Source organism: Poromitra crassiceps, assembly GCF_964638095.1.
Source record: "Poromitra crassiceps genome assembly, chromosome: 5".
Taxonomy (NCBI): Eukaryota; Metazoa; Chordata; class Actinopteri; order Beryciformes; family Melamphaidae; genus Poromitra; species Poromitra crassiceps.
The window spans coordinates 30,316,124-30,334,719 of NC_139642.1; the positions used below are offsets into that span (position 1 = coordinate 30,316,124).

At 46.1% G+C, this 18,596-nt stretch overlaps 1 protein-coding gene across 1 annotated transcript in view; it reads left to right on the forward strand.

The window, feature by feature from the left end:
- Positions 1-18,596, forward strand: part of dner (delta/notch-like EGF repeat containing) — a gene marked incomplete at both ends in the record, with an annotated part of 69,006 nt that extends 50,410 nt beyond the window's left edge. Inside the window, 9 exons of the mRNA XM_083636614.1 lie at positions 588-736; positions 1,751-1,904; positions 5,247-5,360; positions 10,439-10,672; positions 15,779-15,905; positions 16,179-16,288; positions 16,647-16,778; positions 17,786-18,032; positions 18,485-18,596. Of these exons, the coding sequence (XP_083492740.1) occupies positions 588-736; positions 1,751-1,904; positions 5,247-5,360; positions 10,439-10,672; positions 15,779-15,905; positions 16,179-16,288; positions 16,647-16,778; positions 17,786-18,032; positions 18,485-18,596 (1,379 nt within the window). The remainder of the gene's footprint in view (positions 1-587; positions 737-1,750; positions 1,905-5,246; positions 5,361-10,438; positions 10,673-15,778; positions 15,906-16,178; positions 16,289-16,646; positions 16,779-17,785; positions 18,033-18,484) is intronic.

An 18,596-nucleotide genomic window follows, 5' to 3' on the forward strand; every position in this document is an offset into this window, starting at 1 on the left:
CAGTGACTGGGCATGTCTGACATTCGATGTCATTGGGCCGACTGTCATTCTGTTCAGGGGCGACGGAGGGGCACGCTTCAGTCTTCTGATTGGCTGAGGAGCTTGCAGCGTCATCGCCCGGCTCGCACCTCATTGGCTCAGACCGGGTCTTTAATAACGGCAGTTAATGTTCATCCACTATGATGCTATTTTTATCCAAGCCCCTGTGTAGCTGTCTGCTCTCATTCAGGATATAAAAAGAAATGTTATGAACTCATAGACGAGACGGACAAGCAGACAGTTTGTTTTGGTCATCATGAAGGTTGACCTTCTTTTCACCTTTTAGCCACATGGGAGATCATCCCCCTCCTCCCCCATAATTAATAGTGAAATATGTCAAATCTGTCCTCAAACATTTATGCAAAGCAATGGACATTAGGCTCCATAAAGATATTCAGTTGCGAATGATCCTAATAAACCTTAGAAGCCCAGTACAGTAATTGTCTCTACTTTTCTGACTATCAAACATCTATCCATGCTAACAGCTATCAAAATGATACACTATATAAATGGATCAGTCTGTAAAAGACTGTCCTCCTCTGCTGTAGGTGTGGTGCGTGTGGGCGCCCCCACTGCCCCGGAGGTCACCCTGCGTCTCAACCTGACGGTGAAGGCCAGCAGCTGTGTGGAGCCAGGCAGCCGCTTCAGCGACCCCCAGTGCTCCGGGAAGGGCAAGTGCATCACTCAGCCCTCTGAGGTACCAGAACCACAAACTTTATTTCTCCTTTGATTTGTTATTTGTGGATGATTTGCGGCATTTCAACTTTATTAGACGGTTTACACTGGAGAGTGAGGGATCAACCCTCCCAGGAGAAACATCCTGCAGTACCAATGCAGGTAGGACATATTTTTAGGCTAAAACACACAAATAGACATTTGATAGTGACGTAACACATCTGAATTGAATTAATAATGAATTAATAACAACAACAATAATTAAACAAGAACAGGAGTATGCAACAGCAGAGAGATGTTTTTGCCGTTCGTCCGAATGGAGTTGGATTTGACTGGATCCAATGCTGATTGGCTGAAGGACTGGTCTACCCACTGAAATGACTGTGCACAGCTCGGAGTCCACAGAGCGAAACAGAATGTGAGTTCATGGATCCAGGTGGTTATGGTCAGGATTCAAACCAGATCTCTCGTGATGAGGAGGTTGCAGGTTGGGAGCTCTGCTGGTCTGCCACTCCCCCCCCCCCCCCCCCCCCCCCCCCCCCCTTCTCCCTAGTGTGACTTTGACCTACCTCAGACTGTCACTACGTTCAATACCGCTGGAGTTCTCCCCCGAAAGGTGACCTGCAGACAGGTCTGACGGTTCCTCTTCTGCATATTACAAAGACAATAATGACGCAGAGGGGGCATGGCAAATAACACCGGAAGCTTCAACAGATTTACCAGCGCTTTCCACAGTTTTCAGAAATTCAAATAATGTCACAGTTGGGTATTTTTGCATTGCTTTGTTATTGAACTATTTCAACCGTACATTACTACATTGATAGTGCCTTGCTGTTTCTCAATGTTCATTGTTCAATCTAATTACCGTATTTCTATTTCACAAGTTTTTTTCTTCCTTTCATCTCAATCTCCTATTATTTCACCAATTGCAGGCTTATTGATTTGAGATGTGTGTGTGTGTGTGTGTGTGTGTGTGTGTGTGTGTGTGTGTGTGTGTGTGTGTGTGTGTGTGTGTGTGTGTGTGTGTGTTTTGCAGACCACCTTCTTTTGCGAGTGTGAAGATGGCTACACTGGAATCTTCTGTGAGGAATTCGATGCCTGCCACCACAGACCTTGTCGCAACAACGGCACCTGCACTGACGTCAGACAGGGGGACGAAGGCCGCAACTTCACATGCACCTGCCCTCCAGGTGTGTGTGTGTGTGTGTGTGTGTGTGTGTGTGTGTGTGTGTGTGTGTGTTCAGTTCAGTTATGTTACCACCATCGAACCACCGACCTCTTTTATCCAAAGCGATTAGTTGACGACCCGCTCTACCTCCTGAGCTACAGCCGCCCCGGGATAATGGCTTTTACCTGGATTTAGCTTATCAGTGTACTTCATGAAGTAACCCATGCTCATATGTCTGGGCTTCTGTGATGCCCCATCATGATGCTGTGCAGTTTCTGTCTGTGTCTCACTTTTTGCTGTAGACAATCAAGGACAAAGACTCATCTTCTCATCATCGCCCTATTGGGCCGCACGCAGAGCCACTGACTGATGGAGTCATGTGACCTGCTGGGCTTTGATTGGTTACTGTGAAGTGGTTCAAACAAGAAAACAGGGCTGCTGGATTTGACTGAACTGCAGCTGAGGCAATAATGTGAAATACGCATCAAACGGCGTCTGTTGTTGTGTTTTTCCTAAATAATTTGTGTTCCAGTCACTGAAGAAAATGTAAAAGTTAGATGCTAATGGCTGTGCTGTTCCCATCAGCGTGCCCAGTCCAGATTGATGTTTGCTTTGTTCTCTTCCATACGCTGCACTGTGAATCTCTGGGTCTCTATTGTTCCTCTGTGGCTGGATCGACACAGGAAAAGAAGCCTTTCAACCCTTGTGGCTCATATCTGATGAATGCTTGAGAGCTGCGAGAGACAGTTTTGTGCCACAACATCCTTGTTCAGAGCAGCTTTATCTGCAAAGGAGAGGCTGCAGTACAGCACTGCCGCGCTTATGCAGTATTGATGCAGGATGGGGTTTCCGTCAACGTGTCCTGCCAGATTTCAGTGTGCCGGACAACTGCGATATATTCTGGTCAAATATTAGATCTTTCAAGTCCCATCAATTATAGACTCATGTGCTTAGGGTGTGCAGTGCATTGGGGCAACACATAAACACAAAGATTTCCTACAGCTTTAGGCCTACATATTCTCAAATAAAATCAAATTGAATAAAAACTCTTTGAATATAAACAAAGAAATACATAACTTATTGCTGACTGGCTCATAACATTTGAATTAGTGCTACTGCCGACTCAAAATCAAATTTCCATTTGCTATAGGCCTTTTTTCTCAGATCAAATCAAATAGAATCAAAATTGCTTTCAAATAAACAAAAAAAAACACATAACCTGTTGCTTTCTGGCTCTCCGCAGTGAAGCGTGCAGCTGCTGGCTATTGTCTCTCCAACTTGCAATGCGTGAGCCACAGCAGTGAAAAAGCAATATGCAGAGACATACTTTATTTCAAGCTGCTCTGCGATCCTCAATTCTGAATGGATTTCTTTCATTGAAATGTTCTTGTAATCTCGATTGCGGCCGTCGATTCCCTGTGCCAACCATGCTTCTATCAACCAAGAGGTCATGACCTGGCTGTGTGCTCGTGACATGGAGAGGGGCTGTGGCTCGTGTTGACTCAGCGCTAGCCTACACTGGATGTTCTCGCTCCTCATTTCTTGGCCAATATGACCGATTGATTGATTGATTGAATACTTTATTGAATCAACGAACATGAGAAATACAGGGTACAACCATATCATTAGAGACAAAAGGAATAAAACACAACAAAGCCCGAGGGCTTATTTCCATTGTGGTCCTTAGAGTGAGGCAAAATGGAATGAATGAGTGTGTGCGTGTATGAGCGCGTGTGTGCGCGAGGGACATTCAACACTACAGGACATAACAAGCACTTAACACATGGAAAATAATTTAACGACTTCTAAGGCAAAAATAAATAACATGTGTACTAAAACCACCTATATACACAAATCTGTACATACCAAAAATATATACAAGAGATCTTAAAAGAAATTACCTGTATATGCAGGAATATCTAGTATAAATATAATATATAATATATAATATATAATATTATATATTATATAATATATAATACAAACAAGAGAAACTAAAATAAATTACAATTCTGGAATAAAAACATTACGACCCCTTTTCTGCAAAAAGGGCCAACCTTAGGGGCCGTTCTGTAGCCACTGTTTTAAGGTGGACTTAAACGTGAGTTTGGACCCAAGAGTTTTAATATTTTCGGGGAGGCTGTTCCACAGGATCGCTGCTGAGTATAAAAAAGTACATTTACCTGTTAAACTTTTAAATTTAAAAAGTACAACGTTTGTGTAACTACCCCTGGTGGAATAGCCGTGCACCTCGCTAACCCTCCGGAAATAACCGGAGAGGTACGCAGGGGCTTCCAGGTTCATGATCCTGTGGACCATACATAGCTTGATCTGAGATACCCTCTCCTCCACTCTCAGCCACCTAAGGCTGAGGAAATGAGAGCGGAGCAGAGAGGTTCTGGGGTGAAGGCCCTGGACAACCCTCACCAGCTTGTTCTGGGCCGTCTGAAGTCTAGTTTTTAGTTTGGCTGTGGTGGCCGTAAACCAGGAGGAGCAGGCGTAATCGAAATGGCATTGAATTAGTGCATTTGCCAGAATCAACAACGTGGCACTGTTTATGATTTTGGAGATGCGGGCTAAAAATTTTGTCTTTTGAATTACTTTGGAAATGACTTTATGAGCCATCTTCTCGCCTGAGAGCTTGTTGTCCAGGATACACCCTAAGTAGGTAATCTCTTCCTTTGAGGGTACAGACACGTCACCCACCTTGATAGAAAAACCCGGGGATTTTTTTAGCTTAAATTTGGAAGCAAATAAAATTGACTCCGTTTTCCCTAAATGGAGAGACAGTCGGTTGTCCGAGAGCCAAACCCCAACATTTGACAGCTCCTTGCTAAGTTTTTGCTCGACCACCCCCTTGTCCGTGTCGGAGAACAGGAGGGCGGAGTCGTCGGCGAACAGGAACAGAGGGCAGTCACAGGCAGATTTCATGTCATTTATGTAAACCAGGAATAACAGTGGACCCAAAATGCTCCCCTGGGGTACCCCACAGCTAATGGGGCAAGGGCGGGACAGAGTCCCATTTATGTCCACCACCTGCTGCCTACCTGTCAAGTAGGACCGAACCCAGTTTAAGGACGTGCTGTTGAAACCCAGAGCCCTGAGTTTACTGAGTAAGATGTTATGGTTTACAGTGTCGATATTGGTCCAGAAGTAAAATGTCAGTCTATTTCAATACAATTTAAACTGTGCTTTTAAATTTGCCTGACTTGAACTGATTTCACCTGTAAAATCATACCGGCATTATGGGCTAATGGAAACCCTGTGCAGGACAGAAGCAGCATGGCGGACAATGTCTACCACTGTAAAACAAGACATAATCAGACAGTGTATTACATGTATATGATCTCTGTGTGATCTCCAGGTTATGAAGGGGAGCGTTGCCAGTTGCTGGTGGACCACTGCCTGTCTCAGCCCTGCAAGAACGGAGCCTCTTGCTTCAGCAGCCTGGCCGGGCCCAGGTGCTACTGTCCTGAAGGTACTGCGTTATAGCTCCCTCACAACCGCATGGCTGTAATACATGTGTGTGTATCTGTGTATCCAAGTTGCTAACATCGTTTGCGTGTTTGCTACATGTTTATCAGTATCTGTGCCACTGAGAGGCTTAATTTAAACCTTTCTCCTCTATTCTAATTAGTCTTCGTAGCCTTGACGACCCACATCAGCCTCTCCTGGGAAATCTCTGACCGCAAAACTCCTGCCAAAACAGCATTTCTCAACAACAGCACGCTAGTTTGTGCACACACACCATGTGCCGACAACAAGGAACACCCACACACACACACGCACGCACGCACGCACGCACACACACACACACACACACACACACACACACACACACACACACACACACACACACACACACACAAAACATTAGGTAACATTCCTCCCAGTCCCCGCCACATCGACAAAAGAACAGCAGACGTGAATGTGTGAAAGCTGGCAGGAACGCTGTTTCTTGTTCCAGGTACAATAACTCAGCGGTCAGTTCCTTCTGATCTGGACGAGGCCTCACATGGCAACACCTGACTGTATTATTAATCAGTAGCTGTTGGAGAGCAAGGTCTCCGGAATTCATAATCCACAGCAGAGAGAGAAATGGCATTGAGAACCAATAGCAGCCCTTCTTAATTTGTTAATATTTAATCAGCTTATTAGGTAATTCTGCTGTGTCTGAAGTCTGGGACAAGCACCCCTCACTTTGCTTAACTTTGAAATGAACTGGAGGTTGAATCAGCTGGGAACATTGCCTCGGCTCAGTTTGTGTACTTTAATTAAGTTTTGATTTGTTTACTAACCTAAAAAAAGCGGCGACCATTAGAGCATTAAAGAAAACATGTCAAACTTGGCAGTGGAGCAAAACCAACCCCTTATCGCTGTGAAGAAATCACCTGAAATAATAGCATAACATATCATGTTTCAAATCTCAAATGGTGCAACATAACAAACTAATACAGCTTTAAATAGCTATCCACAGTGCTTCATGCAAATAAATGTCTGTTTTGCTCCTCGGTTAGTTAATAGGCAGTGGTGGGTTTCTTGTTTCCGGCACCAATATGAGCAGCGATAGCCCCATGGCTGAAAAGACCATTTAAAGAACGCCATTACATTACATTACATTTGGTCATTTAACAGAGACTTTTATCAAAAGCGACTTACTTTTGTCGACAGTAGAACCAACTATGCAACCTGACAGCTAAGACTTTTTGAAGGAATAGAGTAGCACTTGTAGAAAGTAGTTTGAGAAGGAATAAGTAACATCAGTCACCATCACTGTTGCAAAGTGAACTCTGGGAAGTGCAATGCAAAAACCACTGCAATGATAAAACAAACTAACGAACATAACGCAACGCATGCACGCATACACACACACACACACACACACACACACACACACGCATACACACACACACACACACACACACACACGCATACACACACACACACACACACGCATACACACACACACACACACACACACACACGCATACACACACACACATACACACACACACACACACACACACACACACATACACACACACACACACACACACACACACACGCATACACACACACATACACACACACACACACACACATACGCATACACACACACACATACACACACACTCACACACACACACACACACACACACACACACACACACACACATACACACACACACACACACACACGCATACACACACACACACACACACACACACACACACGCATACACACACACACACACACGCACACACACACACAAACAAAAGAGCATGCACAGATGCACAGACAGATAAGCATTTTTGCCTGCTGCTGTTTAGTGTCTCACCCTCACATCAATCACAAGTGGTTTCTCTCGTGGCGTTCCTCTTCAGCGGAAGTCTTCACAGCACAGAGAGCTGCATTAAACAAAGTGATGGATGAGCAGACGTCAGAGGGAGAATCAACACTGTGCTCACCAAATCAGAACAAAACCTGCTTTTCTATTCACTACATTGTATAGAGCTACGATTCACTATAAAGTATTGTAACCGTATTGTCTGCATAATTCTAAGTAAAGCCAGAAAGGTTCTTATGAGTGCAGTTACAATACTTGCTCTAGAGTGAAGTTTAGCTCCATAGAGATAATAATTTTGCCCTTCAGACACCGTTGGCAACTGACTGTGTGCCAACAGGCAAGTTGTTACTTCTGCCAAGGGTGTGATGCTTCCATTTCCGAATTTCCGTAAGAAAGAATCGAGAGTGGAAAGTTGAGAAAAGTTCAATCATTTTAATTGCTTAAGCCTTTCCTCGACATCTGCAATGATATCTCGAAAACTTTTGATTTCCATGATCAATTTGGTAGACAGATATGCCTATCGACTTTGGTGTCGATCTGTATCTGAGATTTTCAGATAAAAATACTTTATTTCAAATCTTAAGTGTATGTTTGCAGTGCGAAGATGCCAACTTAACTTAAAGTTAGGCTAAGTGAGAGGAATGATGTCTTTTGGGTGTAACAGCAAGTTTGAGAATTGTTCAGAGGTTTGACTTTTAGTCAGTCAATCAGTGTTTGGTGTGTTTATACTGTCAGTGGATCAGTGTTTGGTGTGTTTATACCGTCAGTGGATCAGTGTTTGGTGTGTTTATACTGTCAGTGGATCAGTGTTTGGTGTGTTTATACCGTCAGTGGATCAGTGTTTGGTGTGTTTATACTGTCAGTGGATCAGTGTTTGGTGTGTTTATACTGTCAGTCGATCAGTGTTTGGTGTGTTTATACTGTCAGTCGATCAGTGTTTGGTGTGTTTATGGGGCTCAGTGTACGGTCATGCTATTGTGTTGTGTGTGTGTGTGTGTGTGTGTGTGTGTGTGTGTGTGTGTGTGTGTGTGTGTGTGTGTGTGTGTGTGATAGAGAGACAGACAGACAGACAGACAGAGAGGGACTTTCTTACCCTCCCAAAAGACAGACTAATTCAAACCATTCTGTGAGAAGACAGTATACACTAGAACTTCATTTAATTTGATTGTTTACTGGTTATAGTCTATTGTTGTGATGTCTATGTGACTTTTTGCTTGTTGTATGTTTGATCCATAATGTCATGCCAATAAAGCTCATTAAATTGAAATTGAGAAAGAGAGGGAGAGAGAGAGAGAGGTAGGGAGAGATAAGGAGAGAGAGAGAAAGAGAGAGAGAGAGAGAGAGAGAGAGAGAGAGGTAGGGAGAGAATAATGTAAAGTTCATGGAGTCACAAAGTTGCTTACGTAGACATAGAGCAAAGGAGCCAAATAAAGAGGAAAACAGGAGAGGAAACCATGAAAGACCAAATTCAAGTTATGCGGCAAGAGCTTGTGCAGTGTGTGTGTGTGTGCGTGTGTGCACGACACGTGTATGTGTGTCTGCGTGCTTGTGTGTGTGCGTGCAGGTGTGTGTATGTGTGTGTGTGTGCGTGCGTGCGTGCCTGTTAAGAGAAGTGCAAGAGAATGAGATGGGAAGAGAGGTTGCAGGGGGGGGGGGGGGGGACTGCAGATTACTCCTGCCTTCCTGCCGTGAGATGATTAATGTCTCAGACAGTGGAAGAAGGTTCTTACAGATCAATGGACCTGCTTAGTGGAGAAATCTCTTCATTAGTCCAATGGAACGCCGCACACAGCCAGCAGAGAGACTTACTACAGCGTTATTGTAAATCACAGAACCGCTCTCTGCAGTGGATAGTGCACACACGCAATAACACACTAGGATGCACAAACACACACACACACACACACACACACACACACACACACACACACACACACACACACACACACACACACACACACACACACACACACACACACACACAGAGGATGCATGCATGCAGCTCTCCACTCTGAGCTACAATAGCAGTTCTCCTGGGAGGCACAGAGAGGAGCTAAGTTATTTTTAGAGGATAGGTGAAAGTAGCAGAGGCACAAAAGCTAACGAGACGGGCCTCAGAACCGAGCGGCTCCAACACACACTGGATCTCATATGAAAGAGCCGATGGGGTGTGGGAGCCTGCAGAGAACACGCAGACAAATGGCTAAAGCAAGCGTCATGCAGAAAGACCGTCGTGCAGAAAAAGCTGACACGCACATCCCACACTCCGGCATAAATATTGATATTATAAGGGACACAGTAGTTAGCGCAGTCTGTCGTACTGCACCACCGCTGACGCCGTGTGTGCAAACAAGCGTTCATTCTCTCGCTTGATCACTTTCTTTCTGTCTTAACGATGAAGAGAAGAAAGGTTCCAGAGGAGAGCAGATAAAAAATAGCTCCAGGATGTGATTTGAAGTGCTCAGTGCTGCTGGAGGATGATGATGGAGTCAAACCTCATGAGACAGTCGAGCTGGGAGAGTGTCTTCTGATCATTGCTGCTATTTCTCCAAAACAAGGCACTAATGGTGCTATAAGAGCCTCTTTCTTAAACTATGGCCCAGTCAAGTCTAGCTGTTAGAGGAGAACATCTTCTACTGACTGAAGTACACTGCTCCCCAACTATAACTCAGTGAAACCCCAGAAATGTAAATAGGCTACTCATTAAGTGTTATTCCAGATCCTTGTGCTTAAACATACTTTCTTAGTCGTCCCTGTGTGCTGTTAGGCTATTAATCTGTGAATTGTTAATGCGACAGTGTGACACGTTCTTTGTTCCCTTGCGCTGCCATTGCTTGTGAATTAAAACTGTACAGGGCACGATATGTAAATATAGACCCATGTTATATCAGCCTAAATCACAGCAGAGAATAATGTCCCGTCCCTACTAATTGAGACTCCATAGATTTGCCCCATTTGCCGGAAATAAATTCTGGTATCAGGATGTACAGTACACTTTTCCCGCCCACAGGGTGCGATGAATGAAAACTAAAAAAGCAAAGACAACGTGCTCCATCAGAGAAAGTTGGACTCTGATTTGCAATCATACGAGTACTGGCAGTGTGGGTAGAGAAATTGATTTGTGTTGCAATCTCTCATGACGACTGTTATATATTTTACATTTTCCTTCCTCGTGCCCTGTCTCTCCTGCCTAACCCCTCTCCCGCAGGCTACCAGGGTGCCATGTGTGAGCAGAAGGTGGACCCGTGCGCCTCCAGCCCCTGCCACAACAACGGGACGTGCTCCGCGCAGGGCCCCGGGCCCCTGGGCTTCGGCTGCAGCTGCACAGCGGGCTTCACTGGCCCCACGTGTGCCCAGCTGGTGGACTTCTGTGCCCTCAACCCCTGTGCCCACGGCATCTGCCGCAGCGTAGGCAACAGCTACAGGTGCCTGTGTGTCCCAGGTGAGCTGCTGTGGCCCACTGACAGCTTCCAGCAAATGTTCAAATTTAGCTTGTCAGTTAGGGGTGATTTTAAAGGTGCATTCAGTGATGTTTTTGTGTTACAATAAGTGTTAAATGGCTCGATATTCTGACAGCAATCACTGAAATAGAGTGTTTGGTCAGTGACTTGAAACCCCCAACCCCCCGCTGTCCTCTATCTCTCTCCTGCTTGTATTACTGTATTCTACTGTATCTCTCAAACAACACTTACATATTAGTTAACTTCATCAAAAAACAACATGTTTTTGTGTTTCTGGCCCCTTTAACGCAATCTAACGCAATCTGCTGCAAACTTCCACACAACTCCAGCAATCCTCGTCTGGTATTCAGACAGAAGAAGTCATTGCCAGATGCACCATGTGGGACAGAGCAGAGTCTGTACTTGTTTACTGGACACAGTGTGAGTGTCCTGCAGGAACATCACTGTCAGTCTCACCCAAGGGTCTCTATGGGATACCTTCCCCTCTCTCTCATATTCTCTGTGTTGATCTGTCTCTGTCACCTCCGCTCTCTCTGCCTCTCTCACCACTCTAAATCTGTTTCTACATGGAGCCTGTTAATGTTACATTACGTAAAAGATCCATGGCTGCCATTGTGGAAAGATGACTAGTCATTATCCATTCTCTTGCAATTACCCTTTGGTGGGAGGGGAGGGGAGGGGAGGGGAGGGGAGGGGAGGGGGAGGACTTTCCTTGTGGTCCATAAACATGATACAACCCCTCCTCCTCTGTGTGTATCCATACTATCTAATCTAGTCTGATCTAATCTAATCTATGAGCCAATAACTTGCTGTGTTCTATGTTGACAAAGTCTGTGGCGGCGACTTTAACTGTCTCTTTTGCAGCTGTTTTAAGGTTTGGCCCAAGGAAAATATTCAGATACTGTATGTAGTGCAGATTCAGACAGTTAGGTTGTTTAAATTATCCATAGTCTGTTGTATCTTAGATTTCAAGTTTTTTTGCTGGAACTGACAGCTAACATATCCCTCTAAGATGGCATGTGTGTGTCATTATGAGCCTGGAAGTAAGCTCCTCTTCTTAAATACTTACATCGTAATCCCACCATACATCATATTCCTCGTGTTGAATCAAATATTTGAATGATTTCACTCCTCTTGTGTCTTGGGTTGCAGTCAGAGAGGGGATGTTTCCATGATTTCAGATAGAGCTGCAATGATTAGTTGATTAATCTATTCGTCGATTGACTGAAAATTAATCGCCAACTATTTTTTAAATAATTGGTTAATCATTTAGGCAAATCTTGAAGAAAAAAAAAATACAAAAAAATCTTTGGGCTGTGGACTATTGGTCAGGACAAAAGAAGACATTTGAGGATGTCATCTTATCCTTTTATTTGGGAAAAAGTGATTCACAATTGACACCATTTTGTGACATATAGACCAAATGACTAATCATTTAGTCGTGAAAATAATCGACAGATTAATCGATAATAATCGATAATGATAGTTTCAGATATCTTTGCTGTTTTCAGCCTTGATTTCTCCATTTTGTATTCATGGGTATTTTATTCTCCTCTTCGTCCTTTTGTCCTTCCTAGTCTTTATCTTTCTGTATGGTTACCTCACCTCCTTTCCCTCTCGTCCTCTGTTGTCTGGTTGCCATGGTGAAACAGTTGCTTTGCATGTGTGTATGGCTGCGAGCCATTGTCTGTCTGTGGCCGTGACTGTGCTGGCTGAGCAGATGCTGCCATCCATCCAATCAAATGTCTCGGCTCAGACGGCCCTGTCTAATGGGATTGGTGAGATTGGTGATTTGTAATTAGCATCCCAGACATCACTGTGAACATATACACACACGCACGTGCGCACGTGCGCGCGCGCACACGCACACAGCATTTAGGGCCATAATTGACCTTTTCTCCACCTCATCAGTATTCCAGCTGGTGTCTGAGTGTGTGTGTATGTTGTGTATGAGTATTTAGGTCTGTGTGAGTTAATGTGTGTGTATGTGTGTGCGTGCGCACGCGCGTGTGTGAGTGTGCATGGCACGTGCGCGTGTGTTTAGGATTGTGTCTGTGTAAATGCCTGTTGGCGCTCTGAGAGAGGGCTGCTGGAGAAGGATCCAATCATCTGTGCTCTGTGTGTGTGTGTGTGTGTGTGTGTGTGTGTGTGTGTGTGTGTGTGTGTGTGTGTGTGTGTTTGTTTGTGCAATCTGCATATGTGCCTGTTGGCATCCTGACAGAAGGCTGCTGTTTAGCTGATATGTAGAAGGATCCCAGCCTCCTGCTTTATGTAACCAGCTCACAGGACAACCAGCCAGCAAGTCATCCATCCATCCAGCCAGCAAGTCATCCCTCCATCCAGTCATCCATCCATCCATCCAGCCATCCAGCCAGTCATCCAGTCATCCAGCCAACCAGCCAGTCATCCAGCCATCCAGCCATCCAGCCAGTCATCCAGTCATCCAGCCAACCAGCCAGTCATCCAGCCATCCAGCCATCCAGCCAGCCATCCAGTCATCCAGCCAACCAGCCAGTCATCCATCCAGGCAGACAGCCAGCCACCTGCCAGCCAGCCATGAGTGTAGGAAAGGCACTTGACATTTCACTGGCATTTCACTGAGAAGGCCCTGAGGGCGGGCTCCTTATTAATTCACCCACTTTCCTTCCCCAAACACACATTAGCGGTGGCCCAGGGAGGGGTTAACACACGTTAGCGGTGGCCCAGGGAGGGGTTAACACACATTAGCGGTGGCCCAGGGAGGGGTTAACACACGTTAGCGGTGGCCCAGGGAGGGGTTAACACACGTTAGCGGTGGCCCAGGGAGGGGTTAATACACATTAGCGGTGGCCCAGCAGGGAGGGGTTAACACACGTTAGCGGTGGCCCAGGGAGGGGTTAACACACATTAGCGGTGGCCCAGGGAGGGGTTAACACACGTTAGCGGTGGCCCAGGGAGGGGTTAACACACGTTAGCGGTGGCCCAGGGAGGGGTTAACACACGTTAGCGGTGGCCCAGGGAGGGGTTAACACACGTTAGCGGTGGCCCAGGGAGGGGTTAACACATGTTAGCGGTGGCCCAGGGAGGGCTTAACACACATTAGCGGTGGCCCAGGGAGGGCTTAACACACGTTAGCGGTGGCCCAGGGAGGGGTTAACACACGTTAGCGGTGGCCCAGGGAGGGGTTAACACACGTTAGTGGTGGCCCAGGGAGGGGTTAACACACGTTAGCGGTGGCCCAGGGAGGGGTTAACACACGTTAGCGGTGGCCCAGGGAGGGGTTAACACACGTTAGCGGTGGCCCAGGAAGGGGTTAACACAAGTTAGTGGTGGCCCAGGGAGGGGTTAACACACGTTAGCGGTGGCCCAGGGAGGGGTTAACACACGTTAGCGGTGGCCCAGGGAGGGGTTGTTGAAACGTATTCAACATGCGACTCAAGTGAGAAATTTAGCCTGGCAAGCTGGGAGCGGGGCTAATGAAAATAGATTGCTACACTTGTCATGTAGGGACCCACAAGGTCCTCCAGTGATTTTGGCTCCTAGCTTGTGACACATTCCTGTGAACACTTCAATATTAGTTCAAAGGTTTGATCGAGAGCAGGTACTTCCAGGTTATACCATATACATGAATTACAGCTGTCAGCCTAACTGCTATTGATTTATATAGTGGGGTCAGAGAAACCATAGATTATTTTATAGTATTATTATAGGACAGAATTAAAGATCATATGCAGACAAAAGTACATTACTTTAGAAACTCTCTAGAGTATACAGTGCTATGTCTTCCCGTCTCTTCCTATCTTCTTGCAGATGTATCTGCATAGCAAACATAACAGTGCAAGCCAAAGAGATGAGTCAGCCATGCTGTACTCTCCTTCACACATGCTTTGTATTCTTCTGTTCAGCTGCCGCAGCCTGTTACTGTTGGAGAGGAAGCAGAGGAGACAGTGGGCGTCTGACTGTCAGTCTCTCTGTGTTGACCTTGTGTTTTCTGACGTTCGAGGCTGATTCAGTCTCAGTACACAGCTGCCATCCTATGGAAAACACTGTGCACTGCATGCCATTTGACTTGATGCCCATACAAATCAATGGTGTCTTTACCAATGACTCATGCGCTTCATGGACAATTAACTGATTATGTGTACTTTTTGGTGTTTGTTTTACAGCAACTGTAATGGTATCCAGTGATGTGTTGTTGATGCAGTGTTAGCCATTATACACAGTCTCCTTATGCATTAGTACAGGATTTCATCATCTTCTTATTAAGGGTGCAGAGCAAGTGCACCTCCATGATGACAGCATATCTGTGTGCAATGGGTAAGCAAGCAGTAGTTATACACACCTCGAATTCATCTTTCTTTGGGGTGAAGCAACATTGCAGCAGAAGTACAACAAACATGGAAAGAGCGAGACAGCTGGGATGGGGGTAGAGAGGTTAGAGAAGCAGACTGAATGATGTCTGGTTCAAATCCCTCAACTGTCTCTAGAGAAATGGAGAGGAAGGAAGGAAAGTGAGTGAGCACATCTCACTCCGCTACCGCAGCACCGACCAGTGTGATGCCTTTGAGCAAGGCACTTCATCCCTCACCCCCCTGCTACTTGGTGGCCAACAGATGAATGCTGTGGTCGCTCCAGGTAGCTCCTCCTAGGTATAAAAGTGTTTAATGTTTGGGCATCTGGGTAGTGTAGAGGTAAAAGAACTTGAGTAGTAGGCTACGCCTACCTACCACCGCAGAGACCGGGGTTCAATTCCCGGCAGCGGTATCTCTGGCTTGGTCAGACGGTCCTACAGACGTGTCTGTGGGGAGAACTGGGTGGGTAGCGTGATCCTCCCACGCGCCACGTCCTGCCACCGGTGAAACTCCTCACTGTCAGGTCAAAAGAAGCAGCACATCTATCGGAGGAAGCATGTGCTAGTCCACAACTCTCCCGAGATCGGCAGAGGGGGTGGAGCAGCAGCAGGGGAAATTGGCCACGTACAATTGGGGAGAAAAATGGCAGAAAACCCCCCAAAAAGTTTTTAACGGTTAACATGAAGCATTAGCAGTGCAGTAGCACTGTTTGAACCTTTAATGATGCCAACATTTTTGTATTCATGTGTCTCATAGGCTACCATGGCTTGTACTGTGAGGAGGAGTACAACGAGTGTCTGTCTGCCCCCTGCCAGAACTACGCCACCTGTAGGGATCTCATCAACGCCTATGAGTGTGTCTGCACACCACAGTTTGAAGGTATGTGTGTGTGTGTGTGTGTGTGTGTGTGTGTGTCATTTGTGTCATTTGTGTGTGTGTGCGTGTGTCGTCATGTCTGTGTGTGTGTGCGTGCGTGCATGCGTGTCGTGTGTGTGTGTGAATATGTTTTAGCTGCGACGAGCAGCTCTATAGGTCGCTCTGTCGGTTGGTCCACAAAAATGTCACCACCCTTTGGCGGCCACAGTTTTTGCGCTATAGGAGTTTCAAGGCATGGCGGTCAAGTGTGTGTGTGTGTGTGTGTGTCCCATGCAGGCAGACACTGTGAGATCTACAAGGACCCGTGTCTGAAGCTGCGCTGCCAGAATGGTGGTCGCTGTGAGAGTGCAGGACTCAACGCCTCCTGTGCCTGCCCACCTGGATACCTGGGTGAGCACTTGCACTGTGCCTCTGCCTGACTACCTTAATTGCCTATTAGTATGCTTCTCATGATTTGGGATAGGGCTGAAATCAATCAAATGATAAATAATGTATTTATTTAGTAGACTGCTATACAGAAACAGATTCCATTCAAATTCAGATGTTCCACTGTGGGAGGTAGACAGAAATAGTTTGTACATCTACTTATATACAGCCCTTCTTATACAATCTCCCGTTGTGATATCATTAACAACATTAAGTTGATGAAATCAATGAAATAATGGTGAAACAACTATTTGAAAACTATTGTGTCAGGACACCGGGACTTTCCAACCTCTGTTGTTGATTGATGTGTCTGTCCAATCAGGGGAGAGCTGTGAGGTCGACATCAATGAGTGTGAGAGCAACCCTTGTCACCACGGTGGCACCTGCACTGACCAATCAAACGGCTTCACCTGTCACTGTCCACCAGGGTGGGTGGGGCCCAGCTGTGAGATCCGTAAGTCAACCTGCCAGAAACCGTCTGTTCAACTCATACAGAGTCAAAGAGATGGGCGGAGTTTGTGTCACGTCACCCAGTGGTTTGTGGACTCCCGTTTTGAAGTCTGTAGTTTGGCGTTTTTGGCTGCTGCCATCTTGGTTTTTGCGCAGCTCGGGCAAGACGGCACGAGACCGGGGGTTTCCCACAGAGCCGCAACGCCACCTGCTATTGGTCCGTGATCGGTGAGCTGCACCATCACTGGACAGGCGACCTGTCAATCACACCCAAAAAATTGCCTTTTCTATCGTCTATTTTACTATAAACGGGTGAGTGAGTTATATTAAAAATGCACCCCCGTACAGTTGTCATGAAAGGTGAAAACAGCTATAGAGACAGTCGGCATGTGTGGGAACGCCCACAAAATGTTATACGGCTGGCGCGCGAGTGGGGTAAAACCGCCCATATATCTCAATGGGCTGACTCACCAAAGGAAGGTGCTGCGGCTGTAACTACAGTTTTGGGGATTCTAGAGCAGAACACAAGACGTCTATTCAGATGTGCGTTTACTGCGGTGGTTGAATCCCTGATCGTGTCTGCCTGGGCTGGGCTAGCAGCTAAATTCTAACTTTGCTGACTGGATCGAACGGGGGATTTACCCCACCCTGACCACGCCCCCAGCCAGGCTGAGCCAGCTAACCCATCGCCTCAACTTATACAGAACAAAACTTTTTTTTAAGCATTTGTTTAACATGTTTATTTGCGGTGTAAAGATGGGCATTTTAACATGGCGGTGAATGGGGATTGACTCGCTCTTGCAGCCAGCCTCAAGTGGCCAATTGAGAAATTGCAGTTTTTGCTACTCTGCTTTGGCGTCGATGCGGAAGTAGAAAGCTGCCGCCTCAGTTCAGTTGTTATTCTAAATTAGATGTGGATACTTAAGCTAAGCATCATCCTTACCTTTGTGTGTGTGTGTGTGTGTGTGTGTGTGTGTGTGTGTGTGTGTGTGTGTGTTTGATCTCTCCCAGACCTGCAGTGGAAGCCAGCACACCCTGAGGACACCCTGACCAACATGCCGCGTCACTCCCTCTACATCATCATCGGCGCTCTGTGCGTGGCCTTCGTCCTCATGCTCATCATCCTCATTGTGGGCATCTGCCGCATCAGCCGCATCGAGTACCAGGGCTCGTCACGACACGCCTACCAGGAGTTCTACAACTGTCGCAGCATCGACAGCGAATTCAGCAACGCCATCGCCTCCATCCGCCATGCCAGGTCAGTCACAGGATTGGTATAAAAACCATTATTTATCCTTTATCAAAAGCCTGACATAATAGTAGAAAGCATGCCACTGAAATTGTCGTCTGCTATTACCGGTAGTTGAACTCTGGTGCCAGGTGACGTCACCACCTGTTTTACTCTATAGAAGGTGACATCACTTAGCACCAGAGATCAGCCAATAGCAGATGGTAATGGCATTATGTATGTATGTAGCCTAGGCTATGTATGTATGTGTGTATTTATTTATTTAAGGGGGGGTTAAGAACACATGGTAGATGGTGGTAACGGTTAGAAAGCCATTGTTTGTTTACTTTACCACTAAACCACGGGTGCTAACTCAATAATATAAATAAAACTGTGCTGTGTCATTGTCACAGCTATATTGTGCAGCCATATTAGATGATGCAAATAATGATGTGCAGTTGATGTATCTGCTTTCCTTTTAGATTTGGGAAGAAGTCCAGACCCGCTATGTACGACGCCACTCCCATCACCTATGAAGACTATAGTCCTGATGACAAGCCTCTGGTTACCCTCATCAAAACCAAGGATTTGTAA